The 15,748-nt window shown below is 41.9% G+C and overlaps 1 protein-coding gene and 1 non-coding gene across 2 annotated transcripts in view; both read left to right on the forward strand.

Annotated features, from left to right (window-relative positions):
• Positions 1-534: 534 nt before the first annotated feature.
• Positions 535-15,748, forward strand: part of GRXCR2 (glutaredoxin and cysteine rich domain containing 2) — a 19,740-nt gene continuing 4,526 nt past the window's right edge. The window contains exons 1-2 of the mRNA XM_040239803.1: positions 535-870; positions 8,359-8,580. Coding sequence (XP_040095737.1) covers positions 535-870; positions 8,359-8,580 — 558 coding nt within the window. The remainder of the gene's footprint in view (positions 871-8,358; positions 8,581-15,748) is intronic.
• On the forward strand, positions 10,670-10,741 carry TRNAC-ACA. Its single transcript has one exon. It is a non-coding gene; the product is annotated as a tRNA-Cys (tRNA).

Genomic DNA, 15,748 nt, shown 5'->3' on the forward strand with positions numbered 1-15,748 from the left:
GGCTTTCCCTTCTGTAAAACACAGATAATAACACTTTCATTGCAGGTTTATTGTGAGGACAAAGATTTTATAATGAATATAAAATCTCTGGCACCTCTTAAATGCTCACTAGGTCATAGTTATCACTTCCCTGATGGCTCAGACGGTAAAGTGTCTTGGTTGTTGGTAAGAATAACAAGACCCTTGCTAACTGATCCCTACTGAAGTGGTTAGTTATTAGTCTATATAAACCTACTCATGCTCACGTTAATAAAGCTGAGGTTGGGATGAAGTTACGGGTGAGCTTGGGATTCAGGGGGTACCCGGTCTTGTCTTATGCTCCATCCGCTCCAGAAACCTGCAATCGCCTGCCTTTGCATGGAGGCCTATCAATATTTAATGTGTGGGTGTCAATTGCTGTAAACCGAGCACACCCCAGCACCCAACTTGAATTAATTATATGCAGGAGGAGTGAAAATAAAATGCCTTTTTCTCAGAGCCCCAAGTTTCACTGCTACACCAAAGCCTGGAAACCACAGGGTGAAATTTCTGCTGATGGAGGAGCCCGAGAAGAAGCTGACCCAGAAGAGTGACGGCAACCCCCGGAAAGTCCGATTTAAAATCTCTTCCTCCTACAGCGGCCGTGTGTTGAAGCAGGTCTTTGAAGACGGGCAGGAATTAGAGTCACCAAAGGAGGAGTACCCTCACAGTTTCCTCCAAGAGTCCCTTGAACCAATGGATGGTGTTTACGGATCTGGGGAAGTCCCGAAGCCCCAGCCGTACTCTCCCAAGCTGACTGCTCAGAGGATCAGCGTGTTTCGAGAGGGTAGTGCCTACACCTTGGCGGGCAGCCAGCCTTTCTTCAATGATTACAAGGCCAATGACCATAAGGTTGGTATTGCCCCTGGTGTGTAAGCTTTAAGGACTAAAATGTGGTTAGAGAAACACCTAAATGTTTCAGATTGTATCTTGCTTGTACTTGAGTACCAACCAGAGCTTTTGTTGTTGTTTAGCCACTTAGTCATATCTGACTCTTTTGTGACTTCATGGACTGTAGTCCACCAGGCTCCTCTGTCCATGGGATTCTCCAGGCAAGAATACTGGAGTGGGCAGCCGTAACCGCCTCCAGGGGATCTTCCTGATGAAGGGATGGAACACAGGTCTTCTGTACATCTCCTGCACTGCAGGCAGATTCTTTACTGCTGAGCCACCGGGGAAGCCCAATCAGCTATAGGTGCACCAAACGCAAAGCTGCCATCAGAATAATATTTCTGGGACAAAATAACGTTCTTGTTGACTACTTGTTGGAAAGTGCAAAAAGCGTAGCTGGTATTCATTCCATCCAGGTTAACAAATTGTAATTGGGCGTTCAGCTGGGATGTCTTAGTAAGTAAATGAAATAGAGATACAGTGGTTTTTCAGGTTGCCAGACTGCTGTTTTAGAAAATTATGCTGCAATGGGTTGCTCTTTTTCCTGGAAGAGCTAAGTGTTTGAAGGTGCTTACTTTACTCCAGCCGATTATTTAATTTATGGTTTATCCATATCTTGCTTTGTTTCTTACCTCCCTCCTGCTGCCTGCTTTTTAATAATGCTTGTTTGTTTATTTCTTTTACCTTTCTATTGCTTGTTAGCAGGAATCCTGGGTAGGTGGAGCCCTGGAAGAAATGGGAAAAGCAGATCAGCCAGAGGAAATGTTACATGTGGAAGACATTTGAGCTAATAGATAGACAGAAACATGTATTTTATCTGTGAATTTCAGTTATTTTCTCCAGTACCAAAGATCATCAAAAGCCCATACATGATTTTCTTTGAGGCTAGAAGAGTCTGGAACATATTCACTGATTTCCACAAACTAATAGGAGGTGTGCATATGTTCTCTGCTGCAGGAGGACCATGAATGCCTTGGAAAAAAAATCTTAAGTACAATTATATAATGTACCAGGTTACTAATGAATAGCACACCAGGATATGTTTTCATCTTTAAAGTGCAAAATTCAGGTCATTACTCTCTAATCATTTATATTGTTCTTTTCCTAAGGAAACAGGTTATATAGTGATAGCAGACAAATGTACTAGCCATGTTGGCATTAGTATAAGTTTAATTATGAGCATGTCCACATTTATCAAAGATAATACCAGGTTTCTTTTTTATATTCAAGGGGGCTGGAATGAACAGTTCCTTTTGTTAGTGGAGTGGCTTCTGCATTAAAGACTGCTGCTGCTGCTGCTGCTGCTGAGTCTCTTCAGTCGTGTCTGACTCTGTGTGACCCCATAGACGGCAGCCCACCAGGCTCCCTTGTCCCTGGGATTCTCCAGGAAAGAACACTGGAGTGGGTTGTCATTTCTTTCTCCAATGCATGAAAGTGAAAAATGAAAGTGAAGTCCCTCAGTCGAGTCTGACTCTTATCGACCCCATGGACTGCAGCCCACCAGGCTCCTCTGCCCATGGGATTTTCCAGGCAAGAGTACTGGAGTGGGTTGCCACTGCCTTCTCCGCATTAAGGCACTTCTGCATTAAAATCACATTCTACCTCATTGGGTCTTCTCCACAACCTTGAGGAGAAAGGTTGTGAAAAATGTAGAGTCGTTTCCATTTTACAAATGAGGAAAGTTGAGTTCCAGGTTGTAAGGGACTCATTAGGTACAGACTTAGAATAAGAATTTAGGTCTTCTAATTCCCTATGTTCTTGGCCCTATGGAATGTTCTTTTTAAGAGAATAAGGCCATTAATAATAGTGATGATAATGATTATAATAGTAACCATTTTTCAAGTGATTATTATGTCCTGGGTATTTGGCTATGTCTTGTACTTACAGTACCTCTTTTTAACCATGTCTCATTTGTAGCTTTAGAATTTATAAAGTCATAGTTTATACAAACCTTGCACAAGTCCATGGTTTATAATATTGGACTGCTTGACCTTCATCAGTCTTGTGTCACACTTGGCATTTATGTAAAAGTATGATTAGGCATGGATTTAATAAAACCAGACAACTGAGTCTTACTGGCAGCACTATACAGTGGTTTTAAACACAGTACTCTCTAGACCAGTTTCAGGGTTTGATTTCTGCCTGGTCTAGTTATCCCTGGTTTCCTTGTGGCATGAACAAATGCCTCATCCTGCTGCTAGCCAGTCTCTGGGTGTGAGAGCAGTCAAGTTGGATTTTTGCAGCTCCACCCACTGAAATAGGTTGTTAATGTGGTGCTTGGGAAAAATAAGGAAATGAGAGCTGAGAAGTCATGATTTTTCAATAGTGAATCCAACTGTGAAATAACCCTTAGTAAATATTGGCTTTGCAGCAACATTGGGTAGCAGTTAAGCATAGCAATTAAAAAGAAGGGCTCTGAACTTGAACAGATATTTGTATACCAGTGTTCATAGCAGCCCAATTGCCCACAGGTGGAAGCAAATATCAATCAATAGATGGATGAACAAACAAAACATGGTATATACATACAATAGACTATTATTCAACCTTAAAAGGAAGGAAATTTCAATACATGCTATAACATAGATGAATCTTAAGGACATTATGCTAAGCGAGGTAAACTGGTCACAAAAAGATAATTGTATGATTCCACTTGTATGAGGTACTAACATAGTCAAATTTGTAAGACAGAAAGTAGAATGGTGTTTGCCATGGGCTAGGGAGGGCAGAAGGTGGACTTTAATGAGTACAGTTTCAGTTTGGAAATGAGAAAAAGTTCTGGACATGGGTGGTGGAGATGGCTGTACAACAATGTAAAAGTGTTGATGCCCCTGGATTGTACCTTACAAAAGGTTAAAGTGGTAAATTTTATGTTATGTATATTTTATCATAATAAAATAATAATCATAAAATGAAGGCTCTGATGTCAGTTAGACCTGGACTTGATGTCCGTCCAGCCCACTTACTCTGTGAGCTTGGGCAAGCCACTTAATCTTATGATAATAAAAGTACATGGTTGCAAAGATTATTGTGATGACTGAAAATATAAAAGACATGAAAGTACTTAGCATCGTGCCTGGCACACATTGCATATGCTCGGTATGTGTTACCTACCACTGTGATAATGACCAGGTTCTTATTAAGGAAATACTGAGGCTTTTAGAATTTAATGTGATGGATAGAGAAGATCTTATAAACGTATTTTAAGGATTTGACGCTGACTGAAGTATATGTGTGTGTGCATGCTTAGTCATGTCTAACTCTGAGACCCCATGGACTCTTGCCCACTGGGCTCCTCTGTCCGTGGGATTTCCCAGGCGAGAGTACTGATATGGGCTGTCGTTTCCTCCTCCAGGAGATCTTCCCGACCCAGGGATCGAACCTGCGTCTCCTGATACTCCTGCGCTGGCAGGCGGTCCTTTACCACTGAGCACTTTATCCTAAGTGGAAAGTGAAAGTGAAGTCGCTCAGTCGCGTCCGACTCTCTGCGACCCCATGGACTGTAGCCTACCAGGCTCCTCCCTCCATGGGATTCTCCAGGCAAGAGCACTGGAGTGGGTTGCCATTCCCTTCTCCAGGGGATCTTCCTGACCCAGGGATCGAACCCAGGTCACCTGCATTCCAGGCAGACGCTTTAACCTCTGAGCCGCCAGGGAAGCCCTTACCCTAAGTATAAGGGTCGTTAAAAAAGATGAAAGGGAGGGACTTCCCTGTGAACCAGGGGCTATTCAGGCAGACGCTTTAATCTCTGAGCCACTAGGGAAGCCCTTACCCTAAGTATAAGGGTCATTAAAAAAGATGAAAGGGAGGGACTTCCCTGTGAACCAGGGGCTAAGACGCCGTGCTCCCAACGCAGGGGACTGGGATTCCATCTCTGGTCATGGAACTGGATTTTGCATGCTGCAACTAAAGATCTTGCATGCCACAACTGAGACCTAGAGCAGCCAAAAAAGCGGGGGTGGGGGTAGGGAGGAGGAAGGAAAGTAACATTTATTGAACATGAACTTTCTGTACTGTTATGCAATTTCATCCTCACAATAATTTTGGGAGGAAGAGTTTAACAAATTGGAAAAACAGAAGTTTATGGAGGTTAAATAACTTAACAGACTTCACACAGTAGTCAAATAGAATTTGAACTCAGATTTGTCCACCTCCAAAGCACATTGAGTTCCTAGTCCCAACAAGACATGTCTGCATTTAAACACAGAGCAGTGGAAGGTTGCATGCTCCCTGAATGGCAATCCCAGTCCCACTGCTTTTGACATCAGAGTATTTATGAATACTTAATCTTATTTAAGTTGACATTCTGGGATTATGGAATAAAACAAAAATGTCCTGGCTCTATCTTGGCCCTCTGTAATGTAAGAGTGAGTGTTCCTCACAGGCACCGGAGTGTAACTGGATAATGTGAACTTTAGTTACACCCAGAGAGTTTCTTTAGATGCGAGGAAGAACTTGGCTGTCATGGTAACTGAAACATAAACACACCTTAAAGGTGATTTGGGATCCTCCATCTTGGGAGTATATTAAAAATAAATTTACTATCCTGTGTGTCTCAGATATTGTCCAGCTGAGAGACAGGAGGTCGGGCCAGATAAGTGAAGTTTTTTTTTTTTTTTCATATGTTAAGAATTTTGAAAAACTAGCCTTTTGTACGAAAAAAACTTCTGAGTAACTGAACCTCTTTGGCTATTACTGGAAATAGAAATGGAACCTTCCAAAGGTACCACCATCTTTATCTTCTGATGCTCAGAAACTGATAGTCCAGAGTGTGAAACAGGAACCCAGCATGCATCAAACAATAGGAAATGGAAGCTGCCACATGATCCCTTGATGAGAGGGAGAGGATACAGGGCCAGGTAGGAAGCTTGTGGCTTCATTAATAATTATTGAAAACTCTGTGGGTGTTTCAAGGAAGGGGACCTGAAGATTGAAGTCCTGCTCAAGCCAAGTTGTGCCTGAATGCATGAGGGCTAAGTAGGAGACTGCTTAACTGTGGCATGTAAACAGATTTGGTTTATATGGTTCTATAAAAGCAGGGCACAACATTTCATGCTGGGGAATGTGGCTATGTAGCATGACTAATACGAACTGCAGTAAAAACACTCATCATTTGCATAGTATCTTCAGCTTTTGCACACTCTAACGTATTTTTCATTGTGCCCTCACCCTTGGATGTTGATATAATTAGCCTCAGGGATGAGAGTTAAAACACTTAACTACAGGAACATTGAGGTCAGCACAGAAACCAGGAGAGTGTTGGGGCAGGGTCCTGATACCTGGGGTCCTGAGCATTAATGTCTACACCACTTGGTTTGTGGGTGCGAGAGGCTCCCTCAGAAAAGGAGTTTGAGAAACAGGAAGGTGCCCAGGAGTCTCAGGACAGCACCTGATTATCAGCTAGTATGAAAATATTTGTATATTTTAATTACTACTTTATTTGTGGTGGTGCCCACCATTTGGCTGTCAGCCCATTTGCGTGAGAACACTGGAGTCCTGAGAGACCAAATGGCTCTCCTGTATCTCATAATTGGTGGACAGTGGGATTGGGATACAGTGTTGTTTCCCCTCTAAGCTGTCTGTGGAGAAGTATGTGTTCTTAGTTAACTGACATCTAAACATTTCCTGCCCAGACTCCTCTATGCACTGTAAAATTGTCCAAGTTGTTTCTCAGCAAATGATGAAGTAACAGATGATAAATCTATAGAAGGGAACATAAGCTATTAATAATGATGCTGCAGGCTTTCCAGGTGGTGCAGCTGATAAAGAATGCACCTTCCAATGGGAGGTGCAAGGGATGCAGTTTCAATCCCTGGGTCAAGAATATTCCTGGAGAGCGAAATGGCAACCCACTCCAGTATTCTTGCCTGGGAAATCCCATGGACAGAGGCGCCTGGTGGGCCACAGTCCATGGGGTTGCAGAGAATTGGACACAACTGAGCACGCACACACGGTATTTTAAAAAAATGTCGATAATATATGAATAATGAACACACACAACATATATATGTATAAACTTACTTGGTGGAAGGGGTGTTTGTGAATAGTATAGGGTAGGTGCTAAGAATATGGACCTTCGAGTGAGACAGACTTGAGTTTAAATTCCAGCCACAAACCCTGAATAACTCTGCAAGTTTGGAAAGCTGTTAACCTCAATGAGCCTCAGTCTCTTCTTCTGTAAAATGTATAGAAATCATTGCATCAGTATCATAGGGATGTTAGGGAGGGAAGTGAGGTAATGTTTGTAAAATGCTTAGCATGATGCCTGATGTTCAATAAATGTTATCCACAAATAGCAAGGAGATCCAACCAGTCCATTCTAAAGGAGATCAGCCCTGGGTGTTCTTTGGAAGGAATGATGCTAAAGCTGAAACTCCAGTACTTTGGCCACCTCATGCAAAGAGTTGACTCATTGGAAAAGACTCTGATGCTGGGAGGGATTGTGGGGAGGAGGAAAAGAGGATGACAGAGGATGAGATGGCTGGATGGCATCACTGACTCGATGGATGTGAGTTTGAATGAACTCCGGGAGATGGTGATGGTGATTCATGGGGTCACAAAGAGTCGGACACGACTGAGCTACTGAACTGAACTGAATAGTACATTCAATAAATTGTATCTACAATTATTACTTATAGGACTTCCCAGGTAGCTCAGACAGTAAAGAATCTGTCCACAGTGCGGGAGACCCAGTTTCAATCCCTTGTTGGGAAGATCCTCTGGAGAAGGGAATGGCAAGCCACTCCAGTATTCTTGCCTGGAGAATTTCATGGACGGAGGAGCCTGGCGGGACTGCAAAGAGTCAGACATGACTGAGTGGCTAACACAGACATTATTACTTATGCATAAAATTTTGGAGAGAGATTTATTTATTTAAAAAATTCAATTTATTGATTTCTTACAATCAAATACTGCCAGCTAGCATTACTTCCGCTCATGCATCATTAAAAAGAAAAGGATATTTCCTTGGTGTTTTCAAATGATGTATTATACAATAAACAAAAAAAGTTAGAACTTAAAATGTATCCCTAATTAATTACATAAACCGGTAAATTGTTTAAGAAGCATAACTAATAATTTGGTTTCTGAGAGATTTATTTTTTAAAAGCATTCCTATATATGCATAAATCTCTCACTCTGCCCAGCCCTGCACCAGCTCCCATGGTATGTAGTAGGAATAGAAGCTCAGGACCTTGTCCTGCAGAGCCCTGCATTGTAGTTATGTGATTAGTTCAGCTTTGATTGGTTACCATCAACAGGAAATAAGAAGCTGGCGATCAGGGTTTTCAGACAGAACAGAGAATCCAGGGAATGAATTATAGTTTGAGGTTGTGATGGGATCCCGAGTGCTGGATGGATGGTGTATATCTTTCCTGGGATGTTGAAGGGGTTCTGCAGCTCTGTATTTGGTGACTGGGGCATCACCAAGCTCATTCTTCATGTCTCTAGTCCCCACCTATTATAGATTTTGGAAAGATAATCATCTACACGAATAACCTGAAAATCATTCGAACTCCAATGGACAAGAGAGATTTCATGAGGAAAATGCTGCAAAAGGAAGAGGAGGCCGAGGAAGAATCTCTGGTGAGCAAAGGAGAAATCTGTGCACACCAGAACCATGGTCCTTTGCCAGAGATGGAAGGCACCTTCCCCCATAACCAGTACCCACAGGTGTGTCACCACAGTTCACTGCTCCATGCAGGGCTGGCCCTAGAGCTGTGGCCTCCAAATTGTTTTGATTGTGTACTCTTTAATGTACGGTTGAATATGAATACTTAAGATGTCTAAATGTTAATGATACTGAGGAATTTTAACTTTCTTTTATTTTAGTGTTTTATCATATTTTATTGTTAGCAATAATAGTTACAAGTCCATATTGTAAATACAATTTGAATTATTTTGAATGATTTCTTTAAAGATCTGATTAGGTGTTTATTGTTTTCACTTTGCAGTGTGGCTCAGAGCAGCCTGTTCTAGACATGGAAGAAAAAAGTTATCTCTGTCTTTTTCTTATGGGTTTGCTTGTGGTTCTATTATTGGTTAATACTCAACCCACAGTTTCCCTGAAGAAATCTAACAAAGCTACTTGTCTTTAGATTTCATGGAGATTCAGTTCAGTTCAGTTGCTGAGTTGTGTCCGACTGTTTGAGACCCCATGGACTGCAGCACAACAGGCTTCCCTGTCCATCACCAACTCCCGGAGTTTGCTCAAACTCATATCAGTTGAGTCAGTGATGCCATCCAACCATCTCATCTTCTGTTGTCCCCTTCTCCTGCCTTCAATCCTTCACAGCATCAGAGTCTTTCCCAAGGAGTCAGTTTTTTGCATCAGGTGACCAAAGTATTGGAGCTTCAGCTTCAGCATCAGTCCTTCCAGTGAATATTCAGGACTGATTTCCTTTAGGATGGACTGGTTGGATCTCCTTGCAGTCCAAGGGACTCTTAAGAGTCTTCTCAAACACCACAGTTCAAAAACATCAATTCTTCAGTGCTCAGCTTTCTTTATAGTCCAACGCTCACATCCATACATGACCACTGGAAAAACCATAGCTTTGACTAGACAGACCTTTGTTGGCAAAGTAATATCTCTGCTTTATAATATGCTGTCTAGGTTGGTCATAGCTTTTCTTCCAAAGAGCAAGTGTCTTAATTTCATGGCTGCATTCACCATCTGCAGTGATTTTGGAGCCCAAGGAGATAATATCTCTCACTGTTTCCGTTATTTCCCCATCTGTTTGCCGTGAAGTGATGGGACTGGATGCCATGATCTTAAGTTTTTGAATGTTGAGTTTTAAGCCAACTTTTTCACTCTCCTCTTTCATTTTCATCAAAGGGCTCTTTAGTTCCTCTTCACTTTCTGCCATAAGAGTGGTGTCATTTGTGAATCTGAGGTTATTGATTCCTGGCAATCTTGATTCCAGCTTGTTCTTCATCCAGCCCAGTGTTTCTCATGATGTACTCTGCATATAAGTTAAATAAGTAGGGTGACAATATACAGCCTTGATGTACTCCTTTCCCAATTTGGAACTGGTTCATTATTCCATGTCTGGTTCTAACTGTTGCTTCTTGACCTGAGTACAGATTTCTCAGGAGGTAGGTTAGCTGGTCTAGTATTCCCATCTCTGGAAGAATTTCCCACAGTTTATTGTGATCCACATAGTCAAAGGCTTAGGCATAGTCAATAAAGCAGAAATAGATGTTTTTTCTGGAACTCTCTTGCTTTTTTGATAATCCAATGGATGTTGGCAATTTGATTTCTGGTTCCTCTGCCTTTTCTAAATCCAACTTGAACATCTGGAAGTTCACAGTTCATGTACTATTTATTGAAGCCTGGCATGGAGAATTTTGAGCATTACTTTACTAGCATGTGAAATGAGTGCAATTGTGTAGTAGTTTGAGCATTCTTTGACATTGCCTTTCTTTGGGATTGGAATGAAAACTGACCTTTTCCAAATTTGCTGGCATATTGAGTGCAGCACTTTCATAGCATCATCTTTTAGGATTTGAAATAGATCAACTGGAATTCCATAATGTCCACTGGCTTTGTTTGCAGTGATGCTTCCTAAGCCCACTTGACTTCGAATTCCAGGATGTCTATCTAGCTCTGGGTGAGTAATCACACCATCGTGATTATCTGGATTGTGAAGATCTTTTTTGTACATTTCTTCTGTGTACTCTTGTCACTTCTTAATATCTTCTGCTTTTGTTAGGTCCATACCGTTTCTGTCCTTTATTGTGCCCATCTTTGTATGAAAGGGATTCCTTGGTGGCTCAGAGGATAAAGCATCTGCCTACAATGCAGGAGACCCAGGTTCGATCCCTGGGTTGGGAAGATCTCCTGGAGAAGGAAATGGCAACCCACTCCAGTATTCTTGCCTGGAGAATCCCATGGACAGAGGAGCCTGACGGGCTATAGTCCACAGGGTTGCAAAGAGTCAGACACGACTGAGTGACTTCACTTTCTTTGCGTGAAATGTTCCCTTGGTATCTCTAATTTTCTTGAGGAGATCTCTACTCTTTCCCGTTCTGTTATTTCCCTCTATTTCTTTGCATTGATCACTGAGGAAGGCTTTCTTATCTCTCCTTGCTATTCTTTGGAACTCTGCATTCAAATGGGTGTATCTTTCCTTTTCTCCTTTGCCTTTAGCTTCTCTTCTTTTCTCAGTTATTTGTAAGGCCTCTTCAGACAAACTTTCTGCCTTTTTGTGTTTCTTTTTCTTGGGGATGATCTTGTACAAAATCACGAACCTCTATCCACAGTTCTTCAGGCACTCTCTCATGGAGATTAGTTTAGCTAAAACTAAGCAATAGCTTCTATAAGTCCACTAGACCAGAAATTCGTGAACCACAACATGTTGTAACGTGCTGAAATTGAGTGAAAGAGCTGGGTTATCATTGTCACTTTATGTAAAGTGAGAACTCTACATTATGCATGCAACAGGGTCTCTTGGGTGCTACATTTGTTGTTAAGCCCAACCTAGTGAGGGTGCTGGAGTCACCTTGTTTATTAAAAATGGATATCACATTTTCTTTTAAAAATGTTATTAAAGCTTCTTACATTCTTTTAGTTTAAATGTTTTTTTCTCTTCACACCTTTCAAGGGTGTGCACTCCTTAGAAGCCATTGCTTAGACATGCTCAGACGAGCAGGAAGGTGATGACATTCAGGAGTTCACAGTGTGAAGCTGAGAGTGGGAAAAGCAATTTTGGTGAATGTAAGCAAAGAGAGTAAAAGCTTAGAAGACAGCAGAAATGAATTTTCCCTCTTTAGAGTCCATCTCTTGGAACTTGAAGCTGAACCTCCCACGGGTTAGCATGACAAAATGGGCCAGGGTCTTCCTCACACTTGAGTGATGTCCCCACCCTGGGAGGGTTTAGGGGAGAGGAAGGAGAAGGCCATGACCAGACTCCAGTTCTGCTCACAGCCATTCCTGTCTCTTTCAGACCTGACCTCATACTTGATAAGATATATTTGAAATGCAAATCTGATCATGTGACCCCCTTCCCAATCCTTTCCCCCACCCCAAAACTTTCAGTGGCCACTCATTACTTGGGATAAAGCTGAAACTCCTCACTAGTTCTAGAAAGCACTGTGGACTTGCCTTCTTCAGCCTCATGACTTAAACAGATCTGTACTCATTCTCTCTGCCCCAGACCCACTGCCCATCTGCTTACCCCTCAGGTGCTGTTTGTTTTTTCCTAGCAGAGCCTACTTCCTTGTTCCTAGAATATTCTCTGGACACCCTACCTCCTTGCCCACAGCCCCTTGAGATCTCAGTGGAGGCATTACTTCCTCAGAGAGACTTCTCCTGGCTTCCATGAGGATAAAAATCCACGAGGATGGACTCCTCAAGTTCCTGTGCTCCCTGCCCCCACATTTGTAATCTTACATTTATTTATGCGATTGTTTGGTTAATGCTTGCTCTTACTCACTGGGATTTGGTCTTTGTGAGGGCAGGGAGAATGCTTATGTCAGGTGTGACATAGTAGTTCCAATGCCCAAAAAAAAAAAAAAAAAAGAGCCTGGCATCTAATTAGGTGCTCAGTAATAGTAGGTAAATATTTGTGGAATTTGGAACTAAGTGCTAAATGATAAGAAATATTTTGCCTTCTCTTGCCTTCTCTATAGTACTATTCAGAACCTAGCCTAGCAGAAAGGCAGACAGCTAAACTTTGTGATACTAAGCATCACCATCCCACTTTGAAATTTATTAATTCTATTCTTTTTCCATACCATATTGTAACTTGTAAGAGCATGTATTTTCAGAAGAGGACCAGAAATGCAGGTCACACTGCAGGCCCAAATGAAAAAGCAACAACAGGCCTGCCATGCCAATTACCTTTAAATTCAATCTGGAGAGAACTATGTTTTTTTTTTTTTTGGCTCTAATGCTATAAACTAGGACAGAGGTGTGTAGCAAAAAGTTCCCATGAAAGGTTGTACTTTACTTGCCTGTCCTCTAAGCTCTGTTTTAAATTGTTATTTGTTTGTCCCCTCTCTCATACAGTAAATGCCCAGACAACTTTTATTCTAAAATACAGGGTCAGAGAACATCAAGGAGCCCATTCTGACCAAGAGACTCTTTGTTGTATTATATGGAACAGGGAGACAGTAGGGTCTTCCTTGATGAAAGAGCGGGGCCAGGCTAAAAGCCAGGCTAAACTTGAACCTCTATATTAACTACAAAAGAAAAGGAGAGGAATAATTGAATTGAGCCACAGGGGAAAGTAGAAGAGGAAAAATCTGGCCTTGTAATCAATGGGCTTGAGACCATAAGTCATCTGGACTTCTTTATGCTTTATGTGATCTTACCTTTGAAACAAAATGATAATAATAATAGCTACCATTTTAATACAAAATTTTAAAATAATTTTTAAAATTTATTTATTTATTTTTGACTGCTCTGTGTCTTCATTGCTTTGTGTGGGCTTTAGCTGCGACAAGCAGGGGCTACTCTTGACTGCGATGCTCAAACTTCTCATTGCAGTGGCTTCTCTTGTCGCAGAGCGCAGGCTCTAGGCACGCAGGCTTACGTAGTTGCAGTTCTCAGGCTCTAGAGTGCAGTCTCAGTAGTTACGGCTCACGGGCTCTAAAGCTCAGGCTAGGTAGTTGTGGCACACGGGATTACTTGCTCTGTGGCGTGTGGAATATTCCTACACCAGGAATTGAACCTGTGTCCCCTTGCAGTGTTAGGCAGGTTCTTATCCACTGCATCACCAGGGAAGTCCTGCCATTTTTGGAGGGTTCATGTTAGCCAGGCATCATGCCCATGTAATAGTCCATTTCATTCTCGTAAGGACTCGGTTTGGTAGTTATTGTCTGTAGCCTCATTCTGCTGCTGGGGAAATAAGGGCTCAGAGAAATTCAGTAACTTGCCAGAGGTCACCAGAGTCAGTAGTTAAACTCAGGTCCATCTGGTCTTAATCACTCTGCTCATCAACCCCCAGATTGGCTCTGATTCCCATCTTAAAGGCTGAGTCTCTGATGAAAGCCCTTTTCTTGGTCATGGAGCTAGTGAGAGATGGTTTGGGTAGGTTTGTGGGTTCTAGACCCTAAGCTATGCTGTGCAGCTATGCTCTATGTTCTTTTACTAAATATTTTCTGTGGAGAATTTTTTAAAATATCAAGAATGGTAGACAGATGCTATCATGCATGTCTAGTATAGAGCAGAGGCTCAATAAATACCTGTTGAATTAACTGAATAATTAAAAAGGATATGGAGAAGAAACAGTTGGAAGAAGTGTGGTAACTAGGCTAAGAGTGGAAACTCCAGTGAAAACTCTAGCAATGCATCATATAACCATTGACATAAGATGAGATTTGACTGAGATTTGTTCTTGTTCTTTATGACTTGCTCACCAAGTCATTTAGTTAATCTTTTACCCTGGCATTCTATCCAAATGAATTTTTGGATTGCATGTATAGCATTGTGGTAGGGCTTTACTGTATTTTCTTTGACAACATTGACTTATATCATTAAAATCTCACTGAGATCACAGGACTTCCCTGGCAGTCCAGTGGTTAAGATTCAGGGGACTGGGTTTGATCCCTGCTCAGGGAACTAAGATCCTGCATGCTGCTCAGCACAGCCAAAAATAAATAAATTAATTAATTAATCTCAGTGGAATCAAGTGCAAAACAAAAACATGATGGATTTGGCAGGAAAAAAAGGAGCATTTAATTTTGGCAGATATATTTACAAGACCCTGAGATATGTATAAGGACCCTGATGCTGGTAAAGGTTGAGGGCATGAAGAGAAGGGAGTAACAGAGGGTGAGATGGTTGGATGGTATCACCAACTCAATGGACATGAGTTTGAGCAAACTTCAGGAGATAGTGAAAGACAGAGGAGCCTGGTATAGTGTAGACCATGGGGTCACAAAACATCGGACATGACTTAACGACAGAACAACAACAACAAATATTTATTTTGCATACTTTAAGGGAAGAAAACAAATTTCCCCACTGTTAATATATCAGAGTATGGCAACAATCAATAAAGTATTATAAAAGGTGCTTGAATATCATTTGGGATTTTTGTCAGCTGGATAATCACTTCCATTCCCTACATCTAGAATAAATAAAATAAAACTCAGTATCTTCTTAGGCACTTTGCAGTGCGATGGGGCTATTTTCAGAACTTAGGCCTCCCTTTTCAGAGATGGTTTTTATTCTAGGGTTACCAAAGAAGGCTGTGCTAGCTGGTTGAGCCACCCAGTGGATTTCAGCTCTCTTGTTAGTTCCTGGAATTTAAGAACAGTAAAGGCTCACCAGACATTGTTGTTTTGTTTATTTATTTATTTATTTTTACTGTGCCAGGCATTGTGCTGCCCCAGGAAATGATGGAGAAAGGAACCAGCCTGGAGCACTTCCTGTCTAGTCAGCAGGAACTTTCAGGAGGATGTGACACCTCCCAGGCTGGGGGCAGTAAAGGAGGGTGGAACTCCTGGTCTGGAAGTGTGAGTGGGCAAGCCTTCCTGGGGGAAGGGCTGCTGAGCTGACATCTGAGAACAGGCAGGAGTTGGCTGGGTTGAGAGTGGGAAAAGGTCCTTCCAGACCAGCTAGAGAGATACCCAAGAATGAGAGCCTGATGAAAGAAGTAACTGAGAATGTACATATAAGAAGATTGGGTTTTAATCTGAAGTTGATCTGGTGGGCAGGTGTTCATGACAAGGTTTCCTGGGTGCTTTCCATGTGGCAATTGCAGCTGTAAGTAGCTTCATGAGATTGGCATCTATGGGGAGAATATCCCACAAGACCAGAGGCAGAGACTGCTGAATTCATGCCAGAATTGATAGGCGTCTGGATTAGGATTGATAGGCGTCTGGATTAGGATTG

Source organism: Oryx dammah, unplaced genomic scaffold (genome assembly GCF_014754425.2).
Source record: "Oryx dammah isolate SB20612 unplaced genomic scaffold, SCBI_Odam_1.1 HiC_scaffold_5, whole genome shotgun sequence".
NCBI classification, from domain to species: Eukaryota; Metazoa; Chordata; class Mammalia; order Artiodactyla; family Bovidae; genus Oryx; species Oryx dammah.